Source organism: Salvelinus alpinus, chromosome 23 (assembly GCF_045679555.1).
Source record: "Salvelinus alpinus chromosome 23, SLU_Salpinus.1, whole genome shotgun sequence".
Classification (NCBI taxonomy): Eukaryota; Metazoa; Chordata; class Actinopteri; order Salmoniformes; family Salmonidae; genus Salvelinus; species Salvelinus alpinus.
The window spans coordinates 8836280-8855628 of NC_092108.1; the positions used below are offsets into that span (position 1 = coordinate 8836280).

A 19349-nucleotide genomic window follows, 5' to 3' on the forward strand; every position below is an offset into this window, starting at 1 on the left:
ATCTCTCTCTCGCCCTCCCTCAGTGAACCCCCCATCTCTCTCTCTCTCTCTCCCTCAGTGAACCCCCCATCTCTCTCTCTCTCTCTCTCGCCCTCCCTCAGTGAACCCCCCATCTCTCGCCCTCCCTCAGTGAACCCCCCATCTCTCACCCTCCCTCAGTGAACACCCCCATCTCTCTCTCTCTCCCTCAGTGAACCCCCCCATCTCTCTCTCTCTCCCTCAGTGAACCCCTGCATCTCTCTCCCTCCCTCAGTGAACCCCCATCTCTCTCTCTCTCTCACCCTCCCTCAGTGAACCCCCATCTCTCTCTCTCTTGCCCTCCCCTCAGTGAACCCCCATCTCTCTCTCTCTTGCCCTCCCTCAGTGAACCCCCCCCATCTCTCTCACCCTCCCTCAGTGAACCCCCATCTCTCTCTCTCTTGCCCTCAGTGAACCCCCATCTCTTTCTAGCCAAAATGAGCCCATTTGGTTTTGTGATAGAGGGATGAAGTGTCCTCCATCCTGGTGCTGTCTCCTTTATAAACACCATAGCAGCAGGATGGTGTCCAGTGTGAGTGTGTGACACCGTCGTTACTAATTTATCCCATCCTTCTATACACTGTCCTGACAAGCCACCCTCGCCGCTTGTTCACTCGATATCGGTCATAAAAAATGTAGAGGAGGCAAGGCCAGGGGGGGTTACCCAACATATCGGGTTCCTCTTCCAAGATCCTATTACAGTTACTGCCACCTCTGCCATCAACCCAGAGCTGTGGGGACAGGACTTTGCTCTTGTTTTTCTATTTATTTTTATTGACAACAACGATAACAACATGACTTTTAGGATGGATATACTCCTTTATTTACTCTTGGTTGTTGACAAGGCTGTTTCTAAGAAAGGTGAGATTTTTCCATTGACTATATTTCTAGAACATTTGCCTCAGCAAATTCAGTTACAATGCTCACAGTGCCTTCGGGAAGTATTCAGAGCACTTCACTTTTTCAACATTTTTTACATTACAGCCTTTTAAAATATATATATACACACACATCAGCAATCTACACACAATTCCCCATAATGACAAAGCGAAAAAATTATTATAATAATCTTTGCAAATGTGTTACAAATTAAAACCAGAAATACCTTATTTACATAAGTATTCAGATCCTTTGCTATGAGACTCGAAATTGAGGTCAAGTGCATCCTGTTTCCATTGATCATCCTTGAGATGTTTCTACAAATTGATTGGAGTCCACCTGTGGTAAATTCAGTTGATTGGACATGATTTGGAAAGGCACACACCTGTCTATATAAGGTCCCTCAGTTGACAGTGCATGTCAGAGCTAAAACCAAGCCATTAGGTCAAAGGAATTGTCCCTGGTGCTCCGAGACAGGATTGTGTCGAGGCACAGATCTGGGGAAGGGTACCAAAACATTTCTGCAGCATTGAAGGTCTCGCCCGGGGGAGAAGGGCCTTGGTCGGGGAGGTGACCAAGAACCTGATGGTCACTCTGACAGAGCTCTAGAGTTCCTCTGTGGAGATGGGAGAACCTTCCAGAAGGACAACCATCTCTGCAGCACTCCACCAATCAGGCCTTTATGGTAGAGTGGCCAGACTCCTCAGTAAAAGGCACATGACAGCCCGCTTGGAGTTTGCCAAATGGCCCCTAAAGGCTCTCAGACCATGAGAAACAAGATTCTCTGGTCTGATGAAACCAAGATTGAACTCTTTGGCCTGAATGTCAAGTCTAGAAGAAACCTGGCACCATCCCTACGGTGAAGCATGGTGGTAGCAGCATCATGCTGTGGGGATATTTTTCAGGGACTGGGAGACTAGTTAGGACCGTGGCAAAGATGAACGGAACAAAGTACAGAGAGATCCTTGATGAAAACCTTCGGGACACGTCTCTGAATGTCTTTGAGTGGCCCAGCCAGAGCCCGGACTTGAACCCGATTTGAACATTTCTGGAGAGACCTGAAAATAGCTGTGCAGCAACGCTCCCCATCCAACCCGACAGAGCTTGAGAGGATCTGCAGAGGAGAATGAGAGAAACTCCCCAAATACAGGTGTGCCAAGCTTGAAGCGTTCTTCCGAAGACTGAAGGCTGTAATCGCTGCCAAAGGTGCTTCAACAAAGTACTGAGTAAGGGGTCTGAATACTTATGTCAATGTTATTTATTTATTTTTATAGATTTTGAAAAATGTATAAAAACCTGTTTTTCATTTGTCATTATGGGGTATTGTGTGGAGATGGATGAGGGGGAAAAAAATATTTAAATCCATTTTAGAATAAGGTTGTAACGTAACAATGTGTAAAAAGTCAAGGGGTCTGAATACTTTCTGAATGCCCTGTATATGTGTGTTGTAAGTAACTGTTGTTACTGATGTGTAAATTATAAACTAATACATAACAGGAAACTAATTACAAAACTTTTACAAAACCCTCTGTGAATCTACACTATATAAAAAATAATATGATCTATAAAACTACACCTTTTACTCCTCTACCTTATATTTCCAAGGGATGAAATGTGGTGGGATCCTCTCCGCCTCTTCCGGCAACATCTCCAGCCCCAACTACCCAGGTCTGTACCCGTACAACATGGAGTGTGTGTGGCTGATTGTAGTGGCCGAGGGGTCCTCCGTCCTGCTCACCTTCCACGACTTTGAGTTGGAGTATCACGTCACCTGCTCCTACGACCACATCAAGATCTATAACGGTGTATCCGAGGATGAGGGAAACCTCCTGGGGACGTTCTGTGGTGTCATGTCCCCTCCTCAGTTCACCTCCTCCTGGAATGTTATGTCGATCATTTTCCACTCCGATCGTCATGTGACTCACAGAGGGTTCTCTGTGAGCTACAGGAAAGGTGAGCTTTAACTTTCTCGCACAGGATAAACAAATCCATTGATATGCATGTATGGCTTTGCTGAGTACAGCCACTCAAACCTCACAGTACCCACAACAAGGAACAACACAAGGCAGGACCTTGAGTAGTTGGATCAGGTGTTTTAACTTAGAGCTGGGCTGGAACAAAAGCCTGCACACCCTGTCTCTCTCTCTCCCGCTAGATATGTGTGGTGGGGTCCTAACCGGTCTGTCTGGCATCATCTCCAGCCCCGGCTACAGTCCAGATACCCAGTACAGCAACAACGCCGACTGTTCCTGGACGGTCCATGTATCCAACCGCAGCGTGGTCAGTCTGGTCTTCCTCGACTTCCAGGTATGTTCTCTAACATGTAAAGACAATCGATGCATCTCAAATCGTACCCAATTTCATCTATATAGTTCACTACTTTGGGCCAGAGCCCGGGCACTATATGGGGAATAGGGAGCCAATTGGGATGCACATACTGTAAGTTTCTAAGTATCCCGAATGGGTCATAAATATGACGTGAAAAAATAAAAATGTAATTCATTCACTCCAGCTGGAGAACAACGAGGGCTGTAATTTTGACTTCGTGGCTCTCTTCGACGGCCCCACCGTCACTCACAGACACCTGGGGAACTACTGTGGAGGGGAGAAGCCTCCTAAAATTGTTACTACCTCCAACCAGCTGCTGGTGATGTTCAAGTCTGACTTCAACATCGGGGGACGAGGGTTCAAGGCTTACTACTACTCAGGTAGGTAGGATGCTGGAAGACGTATACTACGGGTTTACTGACCACTAAGTCACTCCCTCATGGCTGTCCTGTACTATACTGAGGCACATGGGGAGGGATTAAACTGTCCTGTACTATACTGAGGTCCATGAGGAGGGATTAAACTGTCCTGTACTATACTGAGGCACATGGGGAGGGATTAAACTGTCCTGTACTATACTGAGGCACATGGGGAGGGATTAAACTGTCCTGTACTATACTGAGGCACATGGGGAGGGATTAAACTGTCCTGTACTATACTGAGGCACATGGGTAGGGATTAAACCGTCCTGTACTATACTGAGGCACATGGGGAGGGATTCAACCGTCCTGTACTATACTGAGGCACATGGGGAGGGATTAAACTGTCCTGTACTATATTGAGGCACATGGGGAGGGATAAAACTGTCCTGTACTATACTGAGGCATATGGGGAGGGATTAAACTGTCCTGTACTATACTGAGGCATATGGGGAGGGATTAAACTGTCCTGTACTATACTGAGGCATATGGGGAGGGATTAAACTGTCCTGTACTATACTGAGGTCCATGGGGAGGGATTAAACTGTCCTGTACTATACTGAGGCCCATAGGGAGGGATTAAACCGTCCTGTACTATACTGAGGCACATGGGGAGGGATTAAACTGTCCTGTACTATACTGAGGTCCATGGGGAGGGATTAAACTGTACTATACTGAGGTCCATGGGGAGGGATTAAACTGTCCTGTACTATACTGAGGCACATGGGGAGGGATTAAACTGTCCTCTACTATATTGAGGCACATGGGGAGGAATTAAACTGTCCTGTACTATACTGAGGCCCATGGGGAGGGATTAAACTGTCCTGTACTATACTGAGGTCCATGGGGAGGGATTAAACTGTCCTGTACTATATTGAGGCACATGGGGAGGGATTAAACTGTCCTGTACTATACTGAGGTCCATGGGGAGGGATTAAACTGTCCTGTACTATACTGAGGCACATGGGGAGGGATTAAACTGTCCTGTACTATATTGAGGCACATGGGGAGGGATTAAACTGTCCTGTACTATATTGAGGCACATGGGGAGGGATTAAACTGTCCTGTACTATACTGAGGCACATGGGGAGGGATTAAACTGTCCTGTACTATACTGAGGTCCATGGGGAGGGATTAAACTGTCCTGTACTATACGGAGGTCCATGAGGAGGGATTAAACTGTCCTGTACTATACTGAGGCCCATGGGGAGGGATTAAACTGTGCTGTACTATACTGAGGTCCATGGGGAGGGAGTAAACTGTCCTGTACTATATTGAGGCACATGGGGAGGGATTAAACTGTCCTGTACTATACTGAGGTCCATGGGGAGGGATTAAACTGTCCTGTACTATACTGAGGCACATGGGGAGGGATTAAACTGTCCTGTACTATACTGAGGTCTATGGGGAGGGATTAAACTGCCCTGTACTATACTGAGGTCCATGGGGAGGGATTAAACTGTCCTGTACTATACTGAGGCACATGGGGAGGGATTAAACTGTCCTGTACTATATTGAGGCATATGGGGAGGGATTAAACTGTCCTGTACTATACTGAGGTCCATGGGGAGGGATTAAACTGTCCTGTACTATACTGAGGCCCATAGGGAGGGATTAAACCGTCCTGTACTATACTGAGGCACATGGGGAGGGATTAAACTGTCCTGTACTATACTGAGGTCCATGGGGAGGGATTAAACTGTACTATACTGAGGTCCATGGGGAGGGATTAAACTGTCCTGTACTATACTGAGGCACATGGGGAGGGATTAAACTGTCCTCTACTATATTGAGGCACATGGGGAGGAATTAAACTGTCCTGTACTATACTGAGGCCCATGGGGAGGGATTAAACTGTCCTGTACTATACTGAGGTCCATGGGGAGGGATTAAACTGTCCTGTACTATATTGAGGCACATGGGGAGGGATTAAACTGTCCTGTACTATACTGAGGTCCATGGGGAGGGATTAAACTGTCCTGTACTATACTGAGGCACATGGGGAGGGATTAAACTGTCCTGTACTATATTGAGGCACATGGGGAGGGATTAAACTGTCCTGTACTATATTGAGGCACATGGGGAGGGATTAAACTGTCCTGTACTATACTGAGGCACATGGGGAGGGATTAAACTGTCCTGTACTATACTGAGGTCCATGGGGAGGGATTAAACTGTCCTGTACTATACGGAGGTCCATGAGGAGGGATTAAACTGTCCTGTACTATACTGAGGCCCATGGGGAGGGATTAAACTGTGCTGTACTATACTGAGGTCCATGGGGAGGGAGTAAACTGTCCTGTACTATATTGAGGCACATGGGGAGGGATTAAACTGTTCTGTACTATACTGAGGTCCATGGGGAGGGATTAAACTGTCCTGTACTATACTGAGGCACATGGGGAGGGATTAAACTGTCCTGTACTATACTGAGGTCTATGGGGAGGGATTAAACTGCCCTGTACTATACTGAGGTCCATGGGGAGGGATTAAACTGTCCTGTACTATACTGAGGCACATGGGGAGGGATTAAACTGTCCTGTACTATATTGAGGCACATGGGGAGGGATTAAACTGTCCTGTACTATACTGAGGTCCATGGGGAGGGATTAAACTGTCCTGTACTATACTGAGGTCCATGGGGAGGGATTAAACTGTCCTGTACTATACTGAAGTCCATGGGGAGGGATTAAACTGCACATTCACTGACACCAGGACTGTGTTCAGTAGAGAGAAAATGTTTTGAAACGCTGAACCTATTCAATAACAACACATTTTTTTGTTACATTTTGGCTACTGTGTGACCTACTTAAAGACACCCCTGTTTTCCCTCATATGTCCATCTGTCTGACAGGTGAATGCCAGCAGGTGCTGTCTGTACCAAGTGCCAATTTCACCAGCCCCCATTACCCTAACATCTACCCAAACAACATCAACTGTCACTGGACCATCAACCTGGCCGGGGGCTACCGCATCAAACTGTTCTTCAACGCTATAGAGCTAGAGGACAGGAACAGCCTATCAGACGAGTGTGACTATGACTTTGTAGCGGTGCATGATGGGAGCAGGGAGACAGCCCCGTTGCTAGGGCGATGGTGTGGCTCGGAACAACCCGGGTCTTTGATCTCTAAGAGCAACAACATGCTGGTGGTCCTCAGTACAGACAGGAACTATGCTTATAAAGGGTTCTCTGCTTCCTATGTAGGAGGTGAGTGTCTGAACTGAAGTACGGCTGGCCGAAAGTTATCCAAACTATCAACTTTATACTTATTTAATCATTCAAGACACAAATGCAATTACAAACGTGTGTGTGTGTGTGTGTTTGTGCTTGTGTTATGTCTCCACCTCAATCCCAGTGGTACCAGTTAACATCAGCTGTACGAGGACAGAGTTTACCATCCACATCTCCCAGCAGTCACTGCCTGGGCTGGAACGTGAGAGTATCTATCTGGGGGACCGCTCCTGTACCGCCCAGCTGACACCTACCACCTATAAGATACTGGCACGCTTCGAAAAATGTGGCACTGCAGGCCAGGTAACTAACTACCCACTGGTTGATTCAAATTGTTTCCATTTGAATTCAATTACATTGAGCCAACGTGGAATAGACGTTGAATTGTCATCTGTGCCTAGTGGGTAGCCACTGGCATGATGATGACGCCAGTTTATAGCGGTTTACTTTTTCTTCTTAATTTGTCCATTTTATTGAAGCGACAGGACAGTGTATAAGGGAATTGAGGATACTAGAGGATGTGACAAAATAGCAGTTGGACCGGGATTTGATCCCACGCGGTCACACGCATATGTCGTCTGATTGTTGTCCATCTGTATAACCCTGACCCTTAACCTCTAACCCCTGACCAGCCACGGCGTAACATCACCATGCTGGTGAACACGCTCTACATCGACTTCTCCGACGGGAAGGGGCGGAGCATCCAGGAGTATGAGGTACAGTGCGACGCCCAGCGCAAGATGGCCACCATTCACATTGTCTCAGCCGAGGAGCGCCAGAGGATGAACGAGCTGGCCCGACGCCAAGCAGAGGGGTCCGGGGGAGGTGGAGGGAAGGAGGCAGACCCAGAGCCTCACGACCCCAGTGATATAGTGTTTATTAGCATCTGTGTGCTGGCTGTTGTACTGATGGTGATTGCTGTAATCTGGCTGGTACTGCTTTAGTAGAGATGGGGGTAAGAGGAGGGAGAAGAGAGCAGAGGTGGGCGATGCAGTCTGTGAGCCAGGACACGTTGAGGTTTATAATGAAAACTGACAGACTTATTTTTGTAATAAAATGACTATATTGCTCATTTCAATTGTACCAAAACAATTATTTAATATTGTCACCACTCTTGACATAACAACATTCAATAAAAACACAGGCAGAGATCAACATTTGATTTATTTAAATATAGAAAATCTAAGATGAATACAAAACGGCTCAATTAAAAGATGAATGACCGTGTGCTCCACTGTCTTTCACCATTTTGGAAAAAGGCACCAGTCCAGTAAAAATATTTGCCAGAATGTCCCAGGTTTCCACACAGGCGTTTGGGGCTGAGGGGCTAGCTTCTTCTTCTTCTTGTGATTAGAGACCAGCTTTTTTATTTTTAAAGCACCAGTCCAGAAACAACTGGTATGTCGCAGTCTTCCTTTGCAGCAGGTCTCATGGGTCTGGGCTTAGCTACCAACATATTTGAGTAGATCCATTTGAGCAAAGTGAGGCTCAGAATCCGCCCCATCTTGATCACAGATTTTATGGTACAACCCTTTCACCCACAAATAACCCTTTTCGATATTCGTTTTCCATAGAGAAGGTTCTGAACAGAGTGCATTTACTTCTTGTGGGTGGACACCAGCTGGTTTACTGGGATCTTACTCTCCTTGACTTGACCCCTGACCTCTGGCTGGTGTTTGAGGGCGAAGACCAGCTTCCTGATAGTCCGTCTGTAGGGTCCACTGACCAGCCGAGAACTCTGGTGGAACACCTCTCTCTCTATGTTCTCCACCAGACCACTGTCTGTCTGATAGATCACATACAAGGAGAGGAAAATTACTATATTGTCCAACGTTCTAGAATGTCCAACAGAAATTAGTGTTCTGTGAGTATGTGTTCTGTGTATGTGTTCTCCCAAAGACAGAGCAAGAGACACCGAGACAGAGGGAGAGACCGAGGGATAGAGCGAAAGACACTGAGACAGAGAGAGCGAGACAGAGAAAGGGAGACAGTGAGAGAAATGAGAGAGATGGGTGTATTGACAATCCCAACATACAGTAAAAGCCCTCTCACCTCCACTCCCAGAGCTTCAGACAGCATTCTCCTGGCGTTGTTCCTCAGTCCCTCAGTCTGCTTGTCACAGCGTACTTCTATGGAGGGCTTGTTGGAGTGCTCTTCAATGAAGCGCCTCCATACAGTGTACACTTCAGCCGCTAGGGAACTGACCTCAGGGTCGGGGTGATGCTTACGCATCTTGTTAACAGTGTGGCCTAAGAGGGAAAGAGACGAGAGGAGTTATCTGTGAGTTGGTGTGTACACTGTATTTGTGTACCAGAATGAGATGAGCTGAACATAGAAGACAAACTTTTAACAGGTGTAGGTTTTTAGGAAATGAATGAATATACTACTAGACTGTTTTAATAGATGAAGTGAATGGCAAGGGAAGGGAAGGGAAGCAATACCATGATCCAAGTTCACAGACAGTGTGCTAAAAGAGAACTAAACTCTCCTTCCAGTTTGTGTGATTACCTCAAGTGAAGCGTCCCAATGACAACAGGGTTGTTGGACATTTCCCTTACCTATTCTGGTTGACTTGAGCACCTCCTTGGACGGCATCTTCTTGTTGAGTTCTGCCAGGGCTAGTAGCAGATTCTCCTTGGTCTGACCAGGCAGTTCCAGCATGGACTTGTACCTTTCAATGTCCTCAATCACCACCACTCTCTGGTACGATAGGAAGACAGATCATAGATGTATTATGTACACATGCTTATTAGGCAGCACTAAGTGCACAATATCATATCATGTTTGACTTGAGAAGCGGTTGGTAACAGACACTTACGCGTAGAGACTCAATAGTTGCTTGTCGATACACCTTTTCTTTACCCTTCGTTTCCTTGGGTACTTCCCCGTTTGGTAGACGCACCAGGAATTTGTCCATTTTCCAAGGTGTCTTGGATTTATTTATGGATGGGGGGACCGATCATCGATATAGTATTTTATTTATAATCATTATTAAGAGTTCGTAAACGAACAGGGAAAACAACTCTTCAAAATACTTATTCTCCTGCGAAGAAAGCGCGTTTGTTTTTGTTCGGTTGACAAGCGTCTTAACTAAGCGGCGCGAGTTCACGTACTACCTACCGGTAGATCGATTACAGTGGCATTGACAATGCGTAAATAGCTCCAAATTCAGGGTATTTTCTAGTATTATCCCCGTATGGTGTAAAATAAAACCGCCTCAAGAAGATTGGTGGACTTTTCTTTTCTCTTTGAAATCTGCGCCGCTAGGGACTAGTTGTAACATCCACGAGCCAGCCATCCCGAATCATGATTTTATTCTCGCGAGATTTTTACGAACGAGGAAGAAGAAGGAGGACTCGCTTGTTGTTTGTTGGGATTTTCGCAGCAGGCTAAAATGGGGACATTGAAGTCCTTTAGTGTGTTAGTGAGTCTGTGCTTCGTGCTCGCATACACCTCGGCAATCGCCGATGTTTTTGATGGAGTTTTGGGAAATACTGCGTCTTGCCATAAGACATGTCAAATGACTTACAGTTTGCACACATATCCTCGGGTGAGTTGCTGCAAGCTAACTTGTAATGTTAGCCGTTTTGCTAGCTAAGCAAGTCTACTGACGGTATACCGAAAAACTGGATAAGCTAAACTGTCATTCAGCAACCAAAAAAGTACTCTGTGGCACCTACAATATATTGAGCTGTTGTAGACTTCTGTCCTGTGCATGGCAATAATGAGTGATTCAGATTGGAGGTGCCGAGTGGGCTTTTTTTCCCCCTCGATTGTTTGTAACTTAACGTTACATTTTTAGTACGACATTTTTGGAAAGTACATAGCGACGGTGACGGGAGTAACGTTAAATGTAGATTACAGTAGTTGCTCAGCGAAACGAACGTACTTTGACGTAACGCTTGCAGAGCTGGGGAATGGGAGTTTGAATCGGAGCTTTCTGAGCGTTAAAGAGCACAAAGATACTGGTTCAGTCCTGTTCATGACTGTGTTCGTTTGTGTTGTAGGAGGAGGAACTGTACGCCTGCCAGAGAGGCTGTCGCCTGTTCTCCATTTGCCAGTTCGTGGGTGACAGCGAGGATCTGAACCAAACTAAAGTCGAGTGTGACTCCAGTAAGATTCTTATGCAATGTCTTCAAAACAGATAGTACTAGTCATGTTGCAAGCTAAGTACATAGACTCATGTGCAGAAAACATATAATACTATTGTAAAGGCTGTTTTCAGTTGAACCAAAAGGTTTATTACAAGAATTCAGGGTAAAAGAAAGCAGAAGCAAATAAAATGTCTAACGGGCCTCTTGGAAATATATTATATATTCTAATCAGAAAGTGTCAAATGTTCTCTAAACATCAGCTTGAGAGGCTTGTACGAAGTCAAAACAAAAGACAGTGACTTTTCAAGCTGCTACAGAATCAGTGTTCGTAATGTCATCAATACAATAATAATCAGGGTGTCCTTGTAGAAGAATCTAAACATTAAAAAAGTCATGGCTTGGGGGCCCGCATTGATTTTGTTATCATCTTAGTTACTCAGATAGCATAAGAACACGGCATAAGCCATAACAAAATGTTTAGAATTGTAGGAAATTAGCTTTAAAACTGTAAAAATTCTCTTTTCTTTGTTAAAATTACACCATTTAGACAGTCTTCTGGTTCCACGAGACGAGTGTTATCTGTTCTGTCTGTAACCTGTTTATTTTTTATTTTTTTTACTTCCTGATTCTCCCCAGCTTGTCATGAAGCGTACAGCCAGTCAGAGGAGCAGTATGCCTGCAACCTGGGCTGCCAGAGTCAGCTACCGTTTGCTGAGCAAAGACAAGAGCAGGTAGTGTTCTACACCGCTCCCTCAAACACACTCAAGTGACTGCCATTGTTTTGTTGAAGACTGATATTGACAACAGAAATATTGTTGGTGAACTGGGTGATATGTAGGAAAATAGACTGGAGACAGCCTATTGGAATAGAAATGTTGTTAACCAAGTGTGTGTGAGGAGCCTGGTCCCAGATCTGTTTGTGCTGTATAGCCAAGTCCTTAACATTTGTCAAGAAAGCACAAACATTGCCTGGTCCCAGATATGTGATTCCTACCTGACCCCATAATACTATCATCCTCCAGTTACTGGCCATGATGCCCCGTATCCACCTGCTGTACCCTTTGACTCTGGTGAGAGGGTTCTGGGATGATGTCATGAGTCAGGCCCACAGCTTGATCTCCTCCTCTTGGACCTTCTACCTCCAGGCTGACGACGGGAAGCTGGTCATCTTCCAGGTAGGTTTTTTTTTTTTTGTGGGAGCAACTTCAACCCTATTCATCCACACTGGCACTCCTTTAGGATTTGTTTTTCACTTCCTGTTGCACATAGCCACTAATGGAACTTGAGTAGGTATTGTATTTAACCTTTAACTAGGCAAGTCATAAACATAAGTTACCCAACAATTTACCTTTTATCAAAGTAATTGTTGTGTAACTTGAGTATGTCATTTTGTTTTTTTTGACAGACTGAACCACAGATCCAGTTTATTCCTGCGTTTGAGCTCCAGAAAGAGGAAGTCAGAGGAGAACCACAGAAGAGATGTAAATCCTCTTTATCATATTCAGAGTTACTAGCCAGCTACCACCCGGTACTCTACCCTGAACCTTAGAGACTGCTGCCCTATGTACATATACCCTGAGTGTACAAAACATTAGGACACCTTCCTAATATTGACTTGCACTCCCTTAAGATCATCCTCAATTCATCGGTGCATGGACACTACAATGTGTCGAAAGCGTTCTACAGGGATGCTGGCCCATGTTGATTCCAATGCTTCCCGCAGTTGAATCAAGTTTGTTGGATGTCCTTTGTGTGGTGGACCATTGTTGATACACACAGGAAACAAGTGACATCAATAAGGGATCGTAGCTTTCACCTAGTCAGTCTATGTTATGAAAAGAGCAGGTGTTCCTAATGTGTTGTACACTGAGTGTACATGTACATAGTTATTGGACACAAGTCACTTGAATAATGTTTACATACTGTTTTACCCACTTCATATGTATACTGTATTCTAGTCGAGGCTCATCCTATATAGCTACTGCTGTACACACCTTTTCTATTAATATACTGCCTATACACATCATTATATATATCTATATCATGAACGAAAGTAGGTGGACGCCTACTTGTTGAACATCTCATTCCAGAATCATTGGTATTAATATGGAGTTGGTCCCACCTTTTCTGCTATAACAGCCTCCACTCTTCTGGGAAGGCTTTCCACTAGAGGTTGGAATATTGCTGCATATATACACCTCTTCAAATTAGTGGATTCGGCTATTTAAGCCACACCCGTTGCTGACAGGTGTATAAAATCGAGCACACAGCCATGCAATCTCCATAGACAAACATTGGCCTTACTGAATAGTATGTTCTGGACTGACAGTGCTTGTTTCTTAATTTTGGGGATTTGTGTGTATTGTTAGGTATGCTGCACTGTTGGTGCTAGAAACATAAGCATTTCACTTCATCTGCGATAACATCTGCAAAATATGTGTACGCTGCTGATAAAATTTGATGGGAAAAAAATATGTATTTATCAAATTGACAAACTGGAGAGAAAAAACGAAATGCTGTGAGTGTGCATTTAGGATTTACGTATGAACTTTTACACAATCACAATGTTTACTGTGTAATGCAAAAAAAATAAAAAATTTGTATGGAAACATGTCCATCTCTCCCGCTCCAGATCCTGGCCTTGGTAGCCCGGTGTACAAGGACTACCAGCGTAGTTTCGTCCAGGAGAGGGACAGGGACATGTATGTGGACCGCAGCATCAACGAGGACGACTACAACCTCTTCAGTTGTCTCTCCAGGTCAGTTACAGAAGGACACGTCTTCTACGCAAACTATTAGGTTTAGATGGTAGGTTTATCAGGCAATACAGCTGAGGAAGCAGGGGGCAAAGGTCGGGGTGCTAAAATATGTAAAGAAGGAATTGTTTGGGGAAAACACTGAGCTCCTGATTTGAATGACTCATTGATGTGTATCTGACATCCTTCTCTCCTCTCTAGGAACCCCTGGCTCCCAGGCTGGATCCTGACCACCACTCTGATCCTGTCTATTCTGGTTCTCATCTGGATCTGCTGTGCTACTGTGGCGACCGCTGTTGACCAATATGTCCCAGCTGAGGTAACTCTTCCACCTAGGTCAAAAATATGAAGGAATATTCTAAAATCCCACAAGTCTTTGCATAAATGCAAAAAAATAAATAAAGGGACTATCTTAGCAACGGCACTGGTCTCATGATTCCCACTTAACCTGGGTACAGATGTCAGATCTTAATTTGACCCATTTCGTCACAGGAGGAAAATAAACCTGCAGCAGGAGGATTCGATTGAATGTTTAGAATCGCCACCAGGGGGCGGCTGGCAGAGGTTAGGGTTAGGCTATTGTTAAAGGAATTAAATTCCTATGTTTATCAACCAATTCAATTAAAACACTCTGTCCATACATAAGAATTTGTAAGATACTTATCAGCATAAAATGACCAGAAACCAGTCTCAAAATCAATCAATCAATAGCGTTTATTCTCGAGAGTACTGATCATGGTATAATTTACATCAGGTTATTTAATAAAGATGATGTCATAGGTTTTAATGTCCATCCTCCTCTAGAATACAATGGCAGTATAGTTAGCGTTCTCATTACTGTCTGCCACCTGTTAAACTATCTACAACCAACCCAAGGTCTTTCCCCTCCCTGGGTAGAGACATCATTCAAGCCTGTCTGAAGATAAACCCATTCTTTCTAACAAGGAACATATTACACTCAGCATTATGATTATAATAAGTTTCATTCATACAGTAACATCTAAGTCAAATGTATACATATTTTAGTCATTTATTCATAAAAATCCCATAACAGCTATACAATGCAGTACCGTACCATAGTTTCTAAACCCAGGGGCGCAACATAGCGAGACTTCCAGGAACGCTTGTGAAACAAACCAGGCAGACCCGGCCAGGGTTTGGTGTTTGAGATGTCAATGAGAGAAGGTTTTTTATTTTATTTTTTAGTTGTTAATTTTCTCAATTTTAGAGGTGCAACCTAGATTTGAGCCAATTTATTAAGTAGTTGAACATGTTATTATTCAAACCTCGTGGAAGTGACAAACTGACACTGTATCCCATAATTACTAAAATACACAGGTAGGTTATGCTACAGTTAACACCATCTGCTATAAAATTCACTCACTTTAGGCAACGTCGTTCAAAACACCAATGTAGGCTATTTTAAACGACACTATAATTCAACAAGATCTAAAGGCATATCCCCATGAAACTGACTGACGTCAAATGGTTACTATGCAGATGTTGAATAATTATCATTCACGATTGAATGTGGTGGTGTTTTTGTCTTACAGTAGATCTGGAGCTTCCCGAAGCTTCACGTGCAGATCACGTTACGCTCGTGTATGTTCTCTTCGTAGAGAACAGGCTACTCAGACGAATGGTGCCTATGCTGTTTGGTGGAATACTGAGACGGTTGTGAATACTGAGACGGTTGTGAATACTGAGACGGTTGTGAATACTGAGACGGTTGTGAATACTGAGACGGTTGTGAATACTGAGACGGTTGTGAATACTGAGACGGTTGTGAATACTGAGACGGTTGTGAATACTGAGACGGTTGTGATCTTGCAGACATTGATTCAGCTTTGATCAAACATATATTAAACGAGCACCATTCGTCTGAGTAGCCTGTTCTCTACGCAGAGAACATACACATGAGCGTAACGTGATCTGCACGTGAAGCTTCGGGGAAGCTCCAGATCTTTTAATCCAAATTAATACAACCACTAGCATAATTATTATTTTTTAAGCAACGAGGCTGACGCAATCGATCAAAATGTTGATAAACTATTACGCTATTTCTTCACATTTATAAGCGCAGCAATGTGCACATGGTAGTAGGCTATAATTGCGAATGTTACAAAATGTAATCAATTAGCAGGATAACACTGTTCTCAAATGCTATCATTCATGTAATAATGCTTTATTATAAAGGTGCAATTTTTTTATAGTGAAAATTGTCTTAACTCACGCTATGTATGCCAGTCAGGCTCTACACCGGTTGTAAAGTTATTTGGCAACTTTAGTTGTGATTACAAACCTTATCAAAACATATATAAGCCTTGGCTAGGCTACATGAGGTGTGCGACTATGATTTTTGAAAAAGTCCCCCCAAAAAAGGCATGCACTGTTTCTTGCCTTACTGCACAGAAGCTGGGAGTCATTCACAAGTGATAGACTAATATTGTCACCCATCAGACTTCTTGATTTAATCTTTATCTTTATAAATACTAAATAATATACTGTATGTGAAATTAGTTTTGATTTGGAATGGAGCGTTATCATTCACCTGTCTCCGAACAGGCAGGGGGGGAAATACATGTAATCTATGCACTTAAATAGCGAATGGAAGATGCTTCTCCTGTGGTTCATTTTCATGCCAGCTAGGTAGGCTATAATACTCCTGTTGTAAAGTAACGCAATGTGCTTAATAAAATTGTATTTGTCACATGCGCCGAATACAACAGGTGTAGACGTTACCGTGACATGCTTAACTACAAGCCCTTAACCAACAATGCAGTTAAGAAAATAGAATTAAGAAAATAAAATTGAAAAAAGTTAACACAGCTATTTGGTTAATTATTTATCAGTCTTATGGCTTGAGGGTAGAAGCTGTTCAGGGTCCTGTTGGTTAAACTGACTGGTTGTAGTGAAATGGTACTTAACCGTGGTTTATTAACACATGTTAGCAATCAAGACGGAACCAAAGTCTCCCTATCAATATTGAAAATCCAACTTTTTACGTCTTTTGTCTTTGTAGAAACTGAGTATCTATGGAGACATGGAGTACGCCAAGGACCAGAAACTGCTGACACCTTACCCAGCATCCTCTCTGGTCATCATCACCTCTGGGCAGGAGGAGGAGGCTGGACCCCTCCCTTCCAAAGTTAACCTGGACCAGTCCAACATCTAAACATCTAGGGTGTCAAACCAGCTAGCCTGGGTACCAGTCTGTTTGTGCTATCTTTCCACTTCTTGCCACTCCTAGACTGGCAAGGATTGACATAACACAAACCAACCTTTACCCAGGCTACAAACCAACAGGGGGGAGGATGATGATTAAGAGTAAAAGGACTTTTTATGGAGATTTTCAAGACTACGATTAATCTGGGTCCAGACTAGTGAATTGAAACATGATTGAGGAAGGAAATCTAAGAAGATTACTGAAAAAGCATGCTAAATTGGGTATCCATTGAAAGGGGTGATCTTCAGTCCAGGAGTAGGTTTAATCTGAAAACTGAAGCTGGACCTTTTTTTGTTTTGTTTTGTTTGTTTAGAAAGCCCAAGTCAGTCTTACTTTTTCACACTGTTAGAACCCGTTTTAGTCTAAAACTGCTTCCAGCACATTTTTTTTTTTTTTTTGTATTGGCTGTTGTCTTGTTCCTCTCTCAAGCTCTAGAGATTGGCACAAGAATTGGGGGGTGTTAATTGTTGTTCTGTGAATTGGCATAAAGTGAGGCACTATCACAACGATGGCAGCGCAGTTACATTAGCTTATTTTAAAGATGTTCTTTGTTGGTGTGTGTGTATTCCAGACTCTCATTTGATGTTTTATTGAATCATTATTTTGTTGTTTGAATTCTCTTAATGAGTCCCCAATAGCCCCCTATTCCCTAGATAGTGTTGTCAAGAAATACTGCACTATAAAGGGAGTAGGGGCCTTTGGGGAATGTAGCACAAGTTTTTTGTGCCGGTTTCATCTAGAACGTAGAAACCCTAAATACATTTTGGTGAAATTACACGGGTCAGTAACGGGCTATGTGCATCTACTATTACCGCTGTATCTATCCCTTTCACTTATTGTGGTCGTGTTTAATCTGTAGTGGTTGGATGGAGGTTTTCTGTTTTATAAGCAGCCCTTTGTCACAACAGAGATTGTTTAAAATATTATACAATAACGCTGAAATGTGACTTCAGATTTGCTTTAGACATGACAGCGCTGTGGGTAGTTGTAACTTTACTTTGGTTTTCTCCTGATGAGGAATGGTTTTGAAATAAACAAGATTGAGTCAAGCGGCTGTTTGTCTATATGTTATTTTGACAGTGATACTTCAAATACTTTAACTTGTAGTCATGTTTACCATTAGGTCCTAAATCCTCTAAATCACAGCAACATGGCAAAAGGAGAACTTTTGGAAGGAAGGGGTGTAAGTATCCAAGAAGTACCTGCGTCACCCACAAATGATTTCCCTGTCCTCCTCCCTCTCTCTCTTCACTCATTAGTCTGGTCCTCCCTCCCTCCTACTCCCTCCTTATAACGCACTGTTTTAAGGGAAGAAGGGAAACGAAGTCTATCAACGATTGAGTATCAATAGGGACGTTTGAGCTCCAGAAAGAGGAAAGTACGGGGGAATCACAGTTTATATTTTTATTTAACCTTTAACTAGGCAAGTCAGTTAAGAACAAATTCTTATTTACAATGGGTTAACTGACTTGTTCAGGGGCAGAAAGACAGATTTTTTTTCAACGTTGTCAGCTCGGGGATTCGATCAAGCAACCTTTCGGTTACTGACCCAACGCTCTAACCACTAGGCTACCTGCTCGTAAGGCCTCACTGTACCATTGTCCACACAAGATCAGAGACATTATCAAATAAATCATGACACAATATTGTATTGCAACAATTTGGATTTACTTAGTATGAAGTGGAACACAATTTTGATTAAAACGTTTCCATCTCCTACCACAGTTCCAGGCTTGAGAAGCCGGTGTACAAGGACTACCAGCTTAGTTTTGTCCAGGAGAGGGACAGGGACATGTATGTGGACCGCAGCATCAACGAGGACACCTACAACCTCTTCAGCTGTCTCCAGGCCAATTCTCACAGGGCACGTCTTCTGCCATTGGGCCTTTGAGCAAAGCACTTAACCCCTGAAACTGCTCCAGGGGTACTGCAGACTAGCTGATCCTGCTCTTTCAATCTCTCTGTGTGTTTTCTGTTCTCAACCAGTAAAGCAGGGGTTGGAACCTAATACTGGAAGATAAAAATTTTTGAGGAACAGAATCAGAACCAGGAACAAACGTGATCTCTACTGTTCCAGAACAGAACCGTTATTTTAAAAAGCATGGGAACCGGTTAATAACTTTATTTCATATTCCAGGCACTTTTTTTTTCAGTCCCACAAAAAAATGCAACGGGGCGCCACATTTCATCTTCACTAGGAACCCCTGGCTCACACAATGGATCTTTCTGATCCTGTCTATTCTGGTTCTCTTCTGGATCCTGGCTCTCATCTGGACCTGCTGTGCTACCATGGCAACTGCTGTAGTTCAATACATCCCAGCTGAGGTAAGTCTTCTCCTAGGCCGAAAACATAAGTGTTAGTATTCTAATATCCCATAACTCTTTGCATAAATGCAA

At 43.6% G+C, this 19349-nt stretch overlaps 3 protein-coding genes across 3 annotated transcripts; 2 read left to right on the forward strand and 1 right to left on the reverse strand.

Annotated features, from left to right (window-relative positions):
- Nucleotides 1–2444: 2444 nt before the first annotated feature.
- cdcp2 (CUB domain containing protein 2) lies at nucleotides 2445–7876 on the forward strand. Its single transcript, XM_071360848.1, has 6 exons — nucleotides 2445–2850; nucleotides 3053–3204; nucleotides 3410–3605; nucleotides 6499–6852; nucleotides 7001–7179; nucleotides 7509–7876. The coding sequence occupies exons 1-6, from the start codon at nucleotides 2505–2507 to the stop codon at nucleotides 7818–7820; spliced, it is 1539 nt and encodes a 512-aa protein (XP_071216949.1). The 5' UTR covers nucleotides 2445–2504; the 3' UTR covers nucleotides 7821–7876.
- A 147-nt stretch (nucleotides 7877–8023) lies between these two features.
- Nucleotides 8024–10172, reverse strand: tceanc2 (transcription elongation factor A (SII) N-terminal and central domain containing 2). The gene is made up of 4 exons (XM_071360847.1): nucleotides 9695–10172; nucleotides 9435–9576; nucleotides 8929–9125; nucleotides 8024–8662 (listed from the first exon to the last, which is right to left on the reverse strand). The coding sequence occupies exons 1-4, from the start codon at nucleotides 9791–9793 to the stop codon at nucleotides 8474–8476; spliced, it is 627 nt and encodes a 208-aa protein (XP_071216948.1). The 5' UTR covers nucleotides 9794–10172; the 3' UTR covers nucleotides 8024–8473.
- A 20-nt stretch (nucleotides 10173–10192) lies between these two features.
- Nucleotides 10193–18001, forward strand: tmem59 (transmembrane protein 59). Its single transcript, XM_071360844.1, has 8 exons — nucleotides 10193–10426; nucleotides 10884–10989; nucleotides 11607–11701; nucleotides 11993–12145; nucleotides 12376–12451; nucleotides 13603–13729; nucleotides 13928–14045; nucleotides 16749–18001. Exons 1-8 carry the CDS (start codon nucleotides 10271–10273, stop codon nucleotides 16899–16901), a joined length of 984 nt encoding a protein of 327 aa, XP_071216945.1. The 5' UTR covers nucleotides 10193–10270; the 3' UTR covers nucleotides 16902–18001.
- The last annotated feature ends 1348 nt before the right edge of the window (nucleotides 18002–19349 follow it).

What these genes read in the sequence shown, in the direction of transcription:
- cdcp2 (XM_071360848.1), top strand. Translation starts at nt 2,505, where the DNA reads ATGAAATGTGGTGGGATCCTCTCCGCCTCTTCCGGCAACATCTCCAGC. An exon ending in CTCTGCTTCCTATGTAGGAG is followed by an intron (nt 6,853 to 7,000) that starts GTGAGTGTCTGA and finishes CCTCAATCCCAG; the next exon opens with TGGTACCAGTTAACATCAGC. An exon ending in AATGTGGCACTGCAGGCCAG is followed by an intron (nt 7,180 to 7,508) that starts GTAACTAACTAC and finishes ACCCCTGACCAG; the next exon opens with CCACGGCGTAACATCACCAT.
- tceanc2 (XM_071360847.1), bottom strand. Translation starts at nt 9,793, where the DNA reads ATGGACAAATTCCTGGTGCGTCTACCAAACGGGGAAGTACCCAAGGAA. An exon ending in CAACTATTGAGTCTCTACGC is followed by an intron (nt 9,577 to 9,694) that starts GTAAGTGTCTGT and finishes CTATCGTACCAG; the next exon opens with AGAGTGGTGGTGATTGAGGA. An exon ending in GCTCAAGTCAACCAGAATAG is followed by an intron (nt 9,126 to 9,434) that starts GTAAGGGAAATG and finishes TTTCCCTCTTAG; the next exon opens with GCCACACTGTTAACAAGATG.
- tmem59 (XM_071360844.1), top strand. Translation starts at nt 10,271, where the DNA reads ATGGGGACATTGAAGTCCTTTAGTGTGTTAGTGAGTCTGTGCTTCGTG. An exon ending in TAAAGTCGAGTGTGACTCCA is followed by an intron (nt 10,990 to 11,606) that starts GTAAGATTCTTA and finishes GATTCTCCCCAG; the next exon opens with CTTGTCATGAAGCGTACAGC. An exon ending in CTGAGCAAAGACAAGAGCAG is followed by an intron (nt 11,702 to 11,992) that starts GTAGTGTTCTAC and finishes ATCATCCTCCAG; the next exon opens with TTACTGGCCATGATGCCCCG.